At 51.7% G+C, this 12,476-nt stretch overlaps 1 protein-coding gene across 5 annotated transcripts in view; it reads right to left on the reverse strand.

Moving 5' to 3' along the window:
* The window catches only part of WASHC2C (WASH complex subunit 2C), a 66,710-nt gene extending 54,598 nt beyond the window's left edge, over positions 1–12,112 (reverse strand). For all 5 annotated transcript variants that reach the window (XM_054034169.1, XM_054034168.1, XM_054034167.1 and 2 more), the window contains exons 1-3: positions 12,001–12,112; positions 10,227–10,391; positions 465–530 (exon numbers count right to left, since the gene is read on the reverse strand). In XM_054034169.1, coding sequence (XP_053890144.1) covers positions 465–530; positions 10,227–10,391; positions 12,001–12,093 — 324 coding nt within the window. In that variant the 5' untranslated portion in view covers positions 12,094–12,112. The remainder of the gene's footprint in view (positions 1–464; positions 531–10,226; positions 10,392–12,000) is intronic.
* Positions 12,113–12,476: the final 364 nt, after the last annotated feature.

Genomic DNA, 12,476 nt, shown 5'->3' on the forward strand with positions numbered 1-12,476 from the left:
AACCCCGAAATACAACAGATCTTTTAGCGTCCAAGTGCATTTAATTACCAAATGAAGAAAAGACTTCCTGGCTTTGCACCATTACAGGATGCCAGACACAATCCTGTGTCTAGTCACAACTCCAGGCTTTGGGACGAGTGCTTAGCCTCCTACCCCTTTTGCTATAATTACGTGTTGCTCTTGGAAAACTAGAATTTAAGCTTGGCTACTGGACACAAGACACTGGGCTAGAAGTTACAATACACTAGTCATCCTCAAGAGTGCTCCTGAGTTCTTAGGGTTGTGAGACTCAAGTCACCCAACAGGTGGACTTGCAGAGTAAACAAAATTCAGTCTCTAAATTGCAAGTGCCTGAGAGTAAAAAAACAAAACGAAAAAACAAAAACAAAACAACTTGTGTCTACTTCTGTTTTCCACAGCTCCAAACACACAGTCATCACTCATAATAATATAAGTCATCTAACCTGTTCTGCTTTGTCTCCTATTTCAGTTTTGGGAATAGATTCTTCCACTTCTTCATCATATACTCTCTATGGATTCAAGAGAATTGATTCAAATTAATATAACATTCTGCTGCAGCTGGTGAAAAAAACATACTGTCCACAAAGTATAGAAAAATTAACACATTGACTCTCTATTCCCACTACATTTCCAGGAAACAGAAACAATACGATCATTTATATCGGAGAGATTCAGCATGATGCTATTTTAGAACTGGCTAATGCATACACACCTCTACCCCGATATAACGCTGTCCTTGGGAGCCAAAAACATCTTACCGCGTTATAGGTGAAATCGCATTATATCGAACTTGCTTTGATCCGCCGGAGTGCGCAGCCCCGCCCCCCCCAGAATGCTGCTTTACCGTGTTATAGCCGAATTTGTGTTATAACGGGTCGCGTTATATCGGGGTAGAGGTGTATTTAAAAAAACACGTATTAATTTAGTATTAGAAGATTGGGCATTTTTTCTACAGTTTAGTACAAAATATTTTGTACTTCTATAGCACCTTTCATAGGAGAATCGCAAAACAATTTTATGAATAGGGTTGGGTGTTTGTTCTAAAAATAACTAGTCAATTGACAGATCAAATATCACAAATGGTCAAATTTTAAAAGCACTAATTTATTAGAACAGTAACAAAAGAAAAGACAGTAACCTTTTCCATAACTGGTGTTCTTCGAGATGTGTTGCTCATGTCTATTCCACAGTAGGTGTGCGTGCTCGCCACGCGCACCGGTGCCAGAAGTTTTTCCCCCTAGCAGTACTCGTAGGGGAGCGCCCCAGTGACCCCTGGAGTGGTGCCTCCACAGCACGGTAAAAGGAGCGCTGCACGCGCCCCCCCACCCTCAGTTCCTTCTTGCCAGACAGCTCCGACAGAGGGGAAGGAGGGCAGGATGTGGAATAGGCATGAGCAACACATCTTGAAAAACACCAGTTACGGAAAAGGTAACTGTCTTTTCTTCTTCAAGCGATTACTCATGTGTATTCCACAATAGGTGATTCCAAGCTATATCTGTTGGAGGTGAGTAAGAGTTCACAAATTCTCAGGACGGAGCACAGCCCTGCCAAACCTGGCATCCTCCCTGGTTTGGGAGACGATCACATAATGCGAGGTGAAAGTGTGAACTCAAAACCATGTAGCAGCCCTACAAATGTCCTGGATGGGGACGTAGGCTAAAAAGGCAGCCCATGAGGCCTGCGCCCGAGTCAAGTGCGCCTTCACAATTGGTGGTAGACAGATTCCCACCAGGTCATAACAGCTACGGATGTACGAGGTGATCCAGTTGGAGAGCCACTGAGTGGAGATCGGACGACCTTTCATGTGCTTGGCCGAGGCGATGAACAGTTGTGAGGACTTTCTGAACAGCTTAGTCCGCTCCAGGTAGAAGGCTAGAGCCCATCTCACATCTAGCGTGTGGAGGTGGCGCTCACTGGACGCATGGGGTTTGGTGCAGAGGACCGGCAGAAAAATGTCCTGACCCATGTGATAGGCGGAGACCACCTTCAGGAGGAACGAAGGCTGTGGGTGGAGCTGGACCATATCTTTATGAAACACCGTGTAGGGGACTCGGAGGTCATGGCCCTGAGTTCTGAGACCCGCCTAGCCAACATGATTGCAACCAGGAAGGCCACCTTCCGCGAGAGCTGTGACCAGGAGCACGTGGCTAGCAGCTCAAACAGTGGCCCCCGTGAGATGGGCCAACACCAGGTTTAGGTCCCACTGCAGGACCGGGGGCCTAACATATGGGGCCCCTTAAGGAATTGGCCAGTCATAGCATGGGAGAATACTGTATGGCCCTGCACCGGCGGATGGAAGGCTGATATGGCCGCCAGGTGCACCTTGACTGACTAGGGCACCAGGCCCTGGGCTCTAAGGTGAAGGAGATAGTCCAGAATAAGGTGGATCGGGGCAGCCACCAGGGAAATGCCCCCAACTCATCCGCCCATCTGGAAAACCGAGATCACTTTGCCAAGTAGGATCGGCGTGTGGAGGGCCGCCTGCTTTCTAGGAAGACGTGCTGAACCCCTTCCGAGCACGTCCTTTCCTCCCTACCTAGCCATTGAGCAGCCATGCTGTGAGGTGGAGTGCCGCTAGGTTGTGGTGGAGGAGGCGGCCCTGGGAGAGCAGGTCCAGGCAGGATGGCAACAGCCATGGCAGGGCGACCGCCAGGCCCGTGAGGGTCCTGTACCAATGCTGCTTGGGCCATCCTGGGGAAATCAGAAGGACCCAGGCCTTGTCTAACTTTATCTTTTCTAGGACCTTGCCAATCAGCAGGAACAGGGGAAGGCATCGGAGATAGCACCCCGTCCCAGGACCCCCGGAGCAGAACTGGGGACAGTGACGGTTCTGCCGAGTCGCAAACAGGTCCACCTGGAGAGTTCCCCACACTTGGAAAAGTCTGTGCACCACCTCTGGGTGGAGAGACCACTTGTGCTGAGAGGAGAAGTCCCTGCTCAAGCGATCCACCTGCACATTCCGGGCACCCGGTACATGGAAGGCCTGTAGGCAGATGTTGTGGGCTATAGAAAAATCCCACAGCCTGAGGGCTTTGCAGCAGAGGATCAGGCCCCGCCTTGCCTGTTGATATAGAAGATCAAGGCCGTGTTGTCAGTGAGGACCCTGACCACCCAGCCCTCCGGGTGCGAGCGGAAGGCCATGCACGCCAATCTTACCGCCCAGAGCTCCTTGATGTTTATGTGGAGGGTCAGATCCTGAGCTGACCACAGACCTTGGGTCTGAACGTTCCCCACATGGCCCCCCCATCCCAGGTCTGATGCGTCGGACACCAGCTCCAGCAACAGGGCCCTGCCCCTGAACGGGATCCCATAGAGCATGTTTCTTGGGGAGGACCACCACCGTATGGAGGCAATCAGTGGCTTGGGCACTGTGAGGACTTTGTCCATCCTGCCCCTGGCCTGGGAGAACTCCGAGGCCAACCAGAGCTAGAGGGGCTTCATCCTGAGTCTGGCGTGACAGACCACATACGTGCACGCCGACGTGTGACCCAAGAGCTGGAGGCACACTCTTGCTGTTGTCACCGGAAACCTTGTGACCGTGTCGATGAGCCCCTTCATGGTCTTGAACCTGTCCGGTGGGAAGGAGGCTTTGACCGACGAGGTGTCCAGGACCACCCCAATAAACTCTATGCGGTGTACCAGGACTAACGTTGGACTTGGTGTTGTTTACCAACAGGCCCAAAGTGGTGCACGTGGACAGAAGGAGCGCCACGTGTTCCCGCACCTGCGACCAGGAGCTGCCCTTCCCCTATCTGGACAGCTAGTTGGTTAAGATCTGGACCCCCCCGGCGCCTGAGGTAGGTCGCCACCACCAACATACATATCATGAATGCCCTGGGGGCAGTGGACAGGCCAAATGGGAGGACCGTAAATTGGTAGTGTTCCTGCCTCACCATGAAACAGAGGAAGCGTCTGTGCCCCTCAAATATATGAATGTGGAAGTACACGTCCTGCAGATCAAGGGCGGCGTACCAGCCCCCGGGATCCAGGGAGGGGATGATGAAGGCCCGGAAGACCATGCGGAACTTGAGTTTCACCATGTACTCGTTCAGGCCTCGCAGGTCCAAGATGGGCCTGAGCTCCCCTTTGGCCTTCAGAATAAGGAAATAACGGGAGTAGTACCGCTTGCCTTTGAACTCCCCCGATACCGCTTCCACCACTCCTAGGCCCAGGAGCCGCCCCACCTCCTGCTAGAGCAGAGCCTCGTGCGAGGAGTCCCCCAGAAGGGATGGGGCAGGGGGGTGGTTGGGCGGAGAGGAAGTAAACTGGAGAGTGTAGCCCCGGGAGATGGTGTTGAGGACCCATCGGTCCGAGGTCAGCCACGACCACTCCGGGAAGAAAGCACACAACCGATTGGAGAAGGGAAGCTTTATTGAGGGTGGATCCCTGAGAACTAGCAGGGTGCCCCGGGGCATCCCATCAAAGCCACCTTTTCCCGGCTTGCTTGCCCTTGGAGGACCCAGGCTGGGGGGCAGGCCGAGACAGCTTCTGTGGGCACCTCTTATAGTCCCACAACTTCTTATAAGCAGTCTCGTATTTTGACTGGGTGGCCTGAGCAGGAGTCTGCTGCAGCTTGAACTTAAGTTTAGCTGGAGCCAGAACATAGAGAGCCAGAGTCTGGAGAGTCGTGCGGGAGTCTTTCAGGCCATGCAGCTTTGTATCCATTTGTTTTGCAAACAGAGCTTTGCCGTCAAACAGGCAGTCCTGCAGGGAGGTCTGCGCCTCACTGGACAGCCCAGAGAGTGAGAGCCATGACGCCCTTCTCATGGACACTGTGGAGGCCATGGACTGTACGGCCATGTCCACTGCATCCGAAGTTGCCTGCAGGGTTGCCCTGGCGGCCGCTGTGCCCTTCTCCACCAGTGCTTTGAACCCCTTCCTGTCGCACTCCTGGGGGGGGGGGTCCTCAAACTTGGGCAGGGAGACCCACAGATTGAACTCCTACTGGCCCAGGAGAGACTGGTGGTTCGCCACCTGTAACTGGAAGCTCGAGGACAAATAAATTTTTCTTCCAAATGAGTCCAGCCTCCTTGAATCTTTATTTTTCAGGGTAGGGGCTGGTTGGCCCTGCCATTCCCTGTGGTCGACCGACTCGACCACCAGGGAGTTAGGAGCAGGGTGGGTGTATAAGTGTTCATGCCCCTTGGCAGGTACAAAATACTTGCATTCCACTCTCTTTAGAGATGGGGGCCAATGAGGCTAGGGTTTGCCACAGGGCATTTGAAATTTTCGCCACCCCTTCGTGGAGAGGCAAGGCCACCCTGCCCGGTGCCGAGGAGGACAACATGTTAAACAGGGTGTCCGAGGGCTCCTCCATCTCCTCTGCTCGAAGGTGGAGGCTTGATGCTACCCTTTTTTAAGAGTTCTTGGTGGGACCTAAAGTCCTCCTGTGGGACAGAGGAAGGAGGGGCCATAATCGCCTCATCCAGGGATGGTGAGGAGGCTGGCACAGTACTTTGGGTGTCCACCGGCACTGGAGGGTTCACCACCTGATTGGTCTCTGGGCATGGTGCCAAGGATGTACGTCCCACTGACTCTTTCCTCGGAGGTCTGGAGAGGGAGGCCGAAGGTCCTTCTGAGGCATTGGAGCGAGCCTCCACCAGGGGCTGCATCGGGGGCCACGGTGCCCACTGGTACCATGGGCCCAGCCACAGGGCCCAATGCCACTGCACCTGCTGTGGCACCGGTGGGGCCAGATGTTCGGCCTGGCCCATTGATGGACGGCTACAAAGGGAGGCTAGGCTGACATATGACCTGCCGCTGTTCCTGGACTGGGAGGAGCAGCAGCACCGGGAGGGATGCCGACCACAGGACCGCGATCCCGACATGGAGGACTGGTACAGTTGGTAACAGCTGCTCCGCGATCAGCTCCACTGGGTGGGCCCGCGACAGCAAGACGCCAGCGATTGATGCCCGGGGCTTTGGAGGTGGTGCCGTGGCGGGGTCCTGGAGCACGACACCAAACGGGAACGACGTCGACATTCATGCCATGACTGGCTGCGATAGCCCCTCCGAGACGAGGAACTTTGGCATCGTCTGCCTCGGTCCCATCGGTGTTTGCTCCAAGGTGGAGCGGTGCAGAGAGTCTTGGTCAGAAGGAACTCAACCAGACAGCCTGGTGGGCATTGAGGGCGATCCACGTGGACTTTGCCCTGAACGGCTGCTGGATGGTGAACGGTGTCGGGAACGTTCCCCCGACTGAGACTGGTACTGTGCCAGGGGTGACTGTGGAGATCCCAGAGGCGGCTTGCCTCTGGAGTGCGGGGCCGACATTGGCGGTGCTCCTGGCACCAGCATGGACATAATATCCCGGGTCGCCTGCAGGGCCTCCGGTGTGGAGGGCATCCAGACATCCGGGGAGGCCTGCTCCGAATGGGCCGGGCTACTCCACTCGACTTGAGTCAGAGGCCTAGAGGCCATTGGGGATCAAGGACTGCCTGACATGGGTCTAGCCCCTGTCCTGGGTTTACTTCAGTTCCGCAGCAAAGAAGGCCTCTTCCTAGCCTTCTTGACATGCCCCATGGTCGGGGAGCGATGCCGATTAGTCACTGGCGCCGAAGGGTCACCGCGCACCAACACCGCGGTGCCGACTCGGGGCGGCATGCCGGAGCTGGGGTCAGCGCTGATTCCATCAGAATAGCCCTGAGCCTAATGTCCCTTTCTCTCTTGGTCCGAGGCTTAAATGACTTGCAAATCTTGCAGCGATCGCTGAGATGGGTTTCCCCAAAAAGCGCAGTCTGCGTGCAGATCACTCAGTGGCACAGATCACCTACAAGTGTCGCATGACTTAAAACCTGGGGCACGCCCCAGCCCGGGCGCTTTAGCTAAACTAAACTAACTAATTACCGGTACCATACACTGAACGAACAAGCAGTTTTGGGGACGAGCTACAGCAAAGCTGGAGCGGAGCCGTTCCGAAGCACCTTCACTGGCGGCAAGAAGGAACTGAGGATGGGGGGAGTGCGCAGCGCCCCTTATACCGCACCATGGAGGCACCACTCCAGGGGTCGATGGGGCTCTCCCACTACGGGTACTGTTAGGGGAAAACTTCTGGCACTGGTGTACGTGGCGAGCATGCACACCTACTGTGGAATAGACATGAGCAATCCCTTGAAGAAGAATAAGACTTTATGGTCTCCAATAGGCTTAGCCTTATTTGCTTATGCCTAATTACAAAAAACAAGTTACTTAACTGATTTACTTTAACTGAGAAAAATGCAAAACACAGTAAGGTGAAGTTCTAAAAACAGGAATGATTATTACCTTTTTTTAAGCAATGTCAGCTTCATATTTAAATGTGAACTGATTCAAGACTGAACAGTTACAAAAGAAAAATATTAAAGTTAAATCTTTTCTCTCTGTGTTGGGAAAGAAATTTTAATAACTGAACCCTCCTCTCCCTCGTCCACTCTCTTCAGAATTAATTTCTGCATGTTTGTGTAGTCATTTTACACTGTAAATTCTTCAGGCAAAGACTGTCTTAATTTACTGAATGTGCTTTGTAAGTCACTAAGTGCATTGATGGCCAGTATACAAGTAAAGATATATCCTACATACAACGTTTGTTCTAGAAGATTCCAGCCAATCAAGATGCTCAACTTCAATTTGTTCACCTTCTTCCCCCAACAGGTGGCATTAGCATGTAGTAAAGTGAATAATCAAGACATCTAAATAGGCTTGTCATCCATTGGCACTATAATGCAATCAAAAAGGTAGGCTGATGCCGACATCAGGACACTTGCTGGAATACATGACCATGGTCAAATAAGGGATGGTCAATTGACCAGCTTGCCAAACCTAGCTATGAACATCTCGTAAGACGTTAAACTGGTTCACAGATTAGTAACTGAAGCACAGAAAAGTTAGGCCAAAGGTATTAGAAGCGGCCCCCGATTCCAAGTACTTCAATTTTTGGGCAACCAACTTGAGACAATTTGGACCAGATTTTCAAAGACATTGAGCACCCATAATATCTTTTAAATGTCGTACACAGCAGCATTGTGATGCAGCACAACACAGCTAGGTATCACAGTATCTAAAGATACCAAGGGCCTGATTCTCCACTGCCTTGTCCTTGTACAAAGGCCCTTACAGGAATAAAGTATCTCTATTTTATGAAAGCCCAGCACAATCAGAGTACAATGTTGATCAAGGCAAAATATCTGCCAGTGTGCACAACACTTCAGAATGCCTAAAGAAATTAAAGCCATTCATTGCTATAGCATTATTCGTTAAGTAGAAGTTTAGTGTGTAACGCCAACATTTTTCACATCCAACTTCTTACTGTACTGAAACACTGATGTTCACATATACAAGCACCAATACAGTCATCATATCACAGCAAATACTTTCTTCTAATAAACAGCTATAGCTACAGACAATTGTCTTCAAACCATCAGCTCTGATATTTTACAGCACCTGCTTTTACTATACCATAATGAAGACATTACAATTGTGCAGAGCTTCCAATATGACCTGTGAAGTCACCCAAGATGTGATTACTACAGGTGCAGTACTTGCAAAGGTGCTGCAGGCCTATCATACAGAATTCACTGAGCAACTCCACAGCCTGTTCTCCGCAAGGTGGATAACACTGTTTTATTTACATTCGTCTTGAAGGTTAGAGACTTTTCCTCTTCCCCTCTCAGATGCCCCCTTCTAACCTGCCCCTCATGGCCCATAAGCCCCTACAAACACAGACCCAGAGCCTCCCTGAGCCCTTAAGGGGGGGAGCCCCTGAGATCATAGACACAAGAGCCTCTGCCCTCCCTCCCACCATGAGCCCCTATACACACATCCCATCCCCTGCTTCCCACACTCTTACCCCTCACTGCCGGTGAGCCTTGGGTCCTTGATGCCAAGAGAATCATAAGCCTCAGCCACATTGAGGACCTGGCTCCCCAAGGCCCAGCATGCCTGAGCAGTACCTGGGTGCCATGCTGGCAGCACTCCTACCATGTGATCTACGAGCCCATTGTTATGTGGCTGCCAGTGCTGGTACCGTCATGCATTCATGCAAGCTGACAATCGCAGTGTGCCAGAGTTTTGATTCTCTCTTTCCATCCCTCGCCCCCCCAACACTTTAGCAACACTTACTTACATTTTCTACCCCCCTCTTTTTTTTCCCCCAAAGGTCTCATACACACCCCACCCCTCCCAGTACAGTACTCTGTCATGATCCCCCTGGGATTCATGACATACAGGTTGGGAAACGCAGGTTTAGCAGAACCAAATGCTTGTATGAACACTGTCCCTATTAACAGTATATCAAGAGATACATTCAGATAGGTCAGTGATTCTTAACCTTTACTGCAGCCTGCACCCTTTTGGTTCTCAAAAATATGTTCTTGCACCCCTTATCAAAAATCATTGACGTAGGTCAGTTCTTTAAACCTAGATATATCATAACTATAGAATGAAAGATTGAAATTAAAATAAATATATAATTCTCAGTTAAAATTTAACAGCATAATCATTAAAAATGTATAATGTTAATAAATACATAGGTTTGATGAAACAAAGTAGTTGTACTTACATGCCTGTGCTTAATTTGTGTTTTTGATGATTTACCTTCTAAAAAAATCTGGCATGTCTTGCACCCCCAGAAAGGGCATCTCGCACCCCCAGGGGGTGCGTGCACCCCAGGTTAAGAACCACTGAGATAGGTGATCATCTCAAAAAACTCTACACTGCTTTTCAGATCAGCCTGTGGAAGTCTCCAAGATTAACGAAGTCTCCTTAGAGGACATTTACAACTGGACTGAACAAGACACTAAAAAAACACTGTGGAGAACAATCAGATATGGGCTCTCTCAGCCACTCTCAATGGACAGGGGCTCTGACCCAGAAGTGGATCACAAGGAGATGCCCCTTATGTCAGACTTCAGGCAGCTGAACTGAAAAACCAAAAGAAATCCCCGGGTTGCTAGGACCCAGCAGGCACCAGGATAAGGAAGGGAAGGTGCTATTCATAGTAGTGTAAAGAAGCCAGAACTACAAACTTGCCTAATATTACTGGCATAATTTAGAGAAGTGACTTCTGAACAGACAAAATCATCAGAAACAATACATCATTCTACCAATAGTTATAGGATTGCAAAACAAAAATGAACAAACAAGAGAGATCCAGGAGAAATGCTCACTATTTTAACATACTCCAAATTATATCACTTGCTTCTAACCCTGTTAGATCCTGGTGCACTCACATTTTCAATGAACTGTGTGTTGGACAACATAAGAAAGTCATTGAAGACATTACGTAGGCGACTGTCTGTGGCTTTTGTTTCATGAATCAGTCCATCTACTTGCTTTTTAATTTCATGCGTCCTGGAGATGGTCTGCTGGGAAAACTCTTGCAGAAAATGCAGAAGCTATTTACAAAACACATAAGAGAGTGGTGTTTAATTTCAGATAACTTTAGTCACAATAAAAAGGCCAGTCATTCAAGTGAATTAAAAACGGGAAAATGACAAAAGAAAGATCTTTTAGACTGGAGAACTCGTGACTCAAGTTACTAATACTCTAAATGTTCTTGTGATTCCCCCCAACCCTCCATTATTTTTGTAGTTTATTTTTTTGCAGTTCACACAGGGCCAGCTCATAAAACAAGAGAGTATTAAAATAGCAGAAACCACCACTGATTTGCTGAGGGGTTGGATTTAAAGTGGCATCACATCCCTCTCCTTTCACCATGGCACCTGGCACTAGTTGCACTATGATTCCATGAGGACTTGATGTGACACAGGGAAGTGAGGGGAAAGCCCAGGATGGCAGCTGTCTGCAGCACTATTCTGGATGTGCTGCCAACCTGAGAAATTTCTGAAGGTATTTAATGCTGAACCTGTCACTACCGGTACATGCGCTGAACAGGTGGGAGGAGAAGAAAGTCACAGAGGGGACTAGGAGGAGTAGGGTGAATGGGGAGATGGGAAATTCTAGAGCTCTCAGGACATCCGTGGGTTGCCTCCTCCCCAATCCACAGGAAAGGTGGCCCTCAGTTTGGAGAGTAAGACCAGTTTCATTTTCTGTTTGTATTTCCAGAGGGGCCGCGGGGAAGAGATTTCCCAGCTCTTGGGCACTAGCACCCTAGTGCCATGTTTGGGTTTCCAGTCTGCAGGGAGAGGTCCACATATTCAAGAATCCACACAGCATAGGAGAAACACACCCCTCATTAGAGCCAGCTGCCCAAAGAGCCCCACTGCCAGCTTGTATATGACCCCCCCAGACCCATGAGCCAACCCCTACTTTAGCTGCTAGCTTTGGGGAACACAGCTGGCTCAGCCTTTGGGCTCCCCCCACCACCACAAGCACCCCACTACTCCCAGCTGCCAAGACCCTCCCGACTGCACTCACTAGAGTGGGGTACAGGCTGCCTGAGGATAGCACCCTTCGCAGGGGGCCAGCAAGTAACAGGCCAGGCCCCCACTGTGGGGCAATGAGAAACACCTGGGGAACAGCCCCCTGGTACTGCCACAGCATGGGGAGAGGGAAACAGGTGCCAGGAGAGGCTAAGGAGGGCCCAGAGGCTGAGAGCAAGTCCAACTGTAGAATCACTTCTCCCACAACCCCTCACCAGCCCCCCATAGCTACCTTCACCACCTCCTGCCAGACCTCCACCAGTCCCCATAGCTCCCTTCACCTCCCCCCACCATTCTCCCCTTCACCCCCATATGCCCCTTCACCTCCCCCCACCATTCTCCCCTTCACCCCCATATGCCCCTTTACCTCCCCCCAACATTCTCCCCTTCACCCCCATATGCCCCTTCACCTCCCCCTTCACCCCCATAACTCCCTTCACCTCCCCGCACAAGTCCCCCAGCACCCACACCTGCCCATTAGCGCCTTCATCAGCCGCCCACCAGCTACCCCAGCCCTCCACAGCTCCCTTCACCTCCCCCTTAACCCCCGCCTCCAGCCTCCCTTCACTCCCGGCCCCCCGGGAGCCGCGCCCATGGCCCCGAGCCGCCACCCAACGCTCACGCCGGCGTCAGCTGCCAGCGACCAGCTCTGGCTGCCCTTGCGGATCTCGTCCAGGGCCCAGGCCCGCTCCCAGACCGGCTCAGCGCGCTCCATGGCAGAGCCCTGCCTGCGCTGCGCCCCGCCCCGGCCAGCCGTCAGCTGAGCCCGATCATGTGACCCGCCCCACCACGTGGTCCAGCAGCAGCCGCTGCTTCTGGTTACTGGATAGATGCCCTTCCGCCCCGCCCCGCCCCCGGGGTCACTGACCCCGCCCCTTCCCCCGCCGAGCGCACTGCCCCCACGCTGACCTCCCCTCGCGTAGGGGCTTATCCACCCCAGGCCCTGCAGGGCTGATTCTCCCCCTCCCCCCGCCAAGGGATCACAACCCCTCTCCCACACTCACTCACCCTCCCCGCCCTGCCACCGGGGATTACTGACACCTTGCAGACTGCTGGGGTTCATCCACCCCCTGCATTCACCTTCCACCAGGACTTTTT

This window comes from Malaclemys terrapin, chromosome 7 (assembly GCF_027887155.1).
Source record: "Malaclemys terrapin pileata isolate rMalTer1 chromosome 7, rMalTer1.hap1, whole genome shotgun sequence".
Classification (NCBI taxonomy): Eukaryota; Metazoa; Chordata; order Testudines; family Emydidae; genus Malaclemys; species Malaclemys terrapin.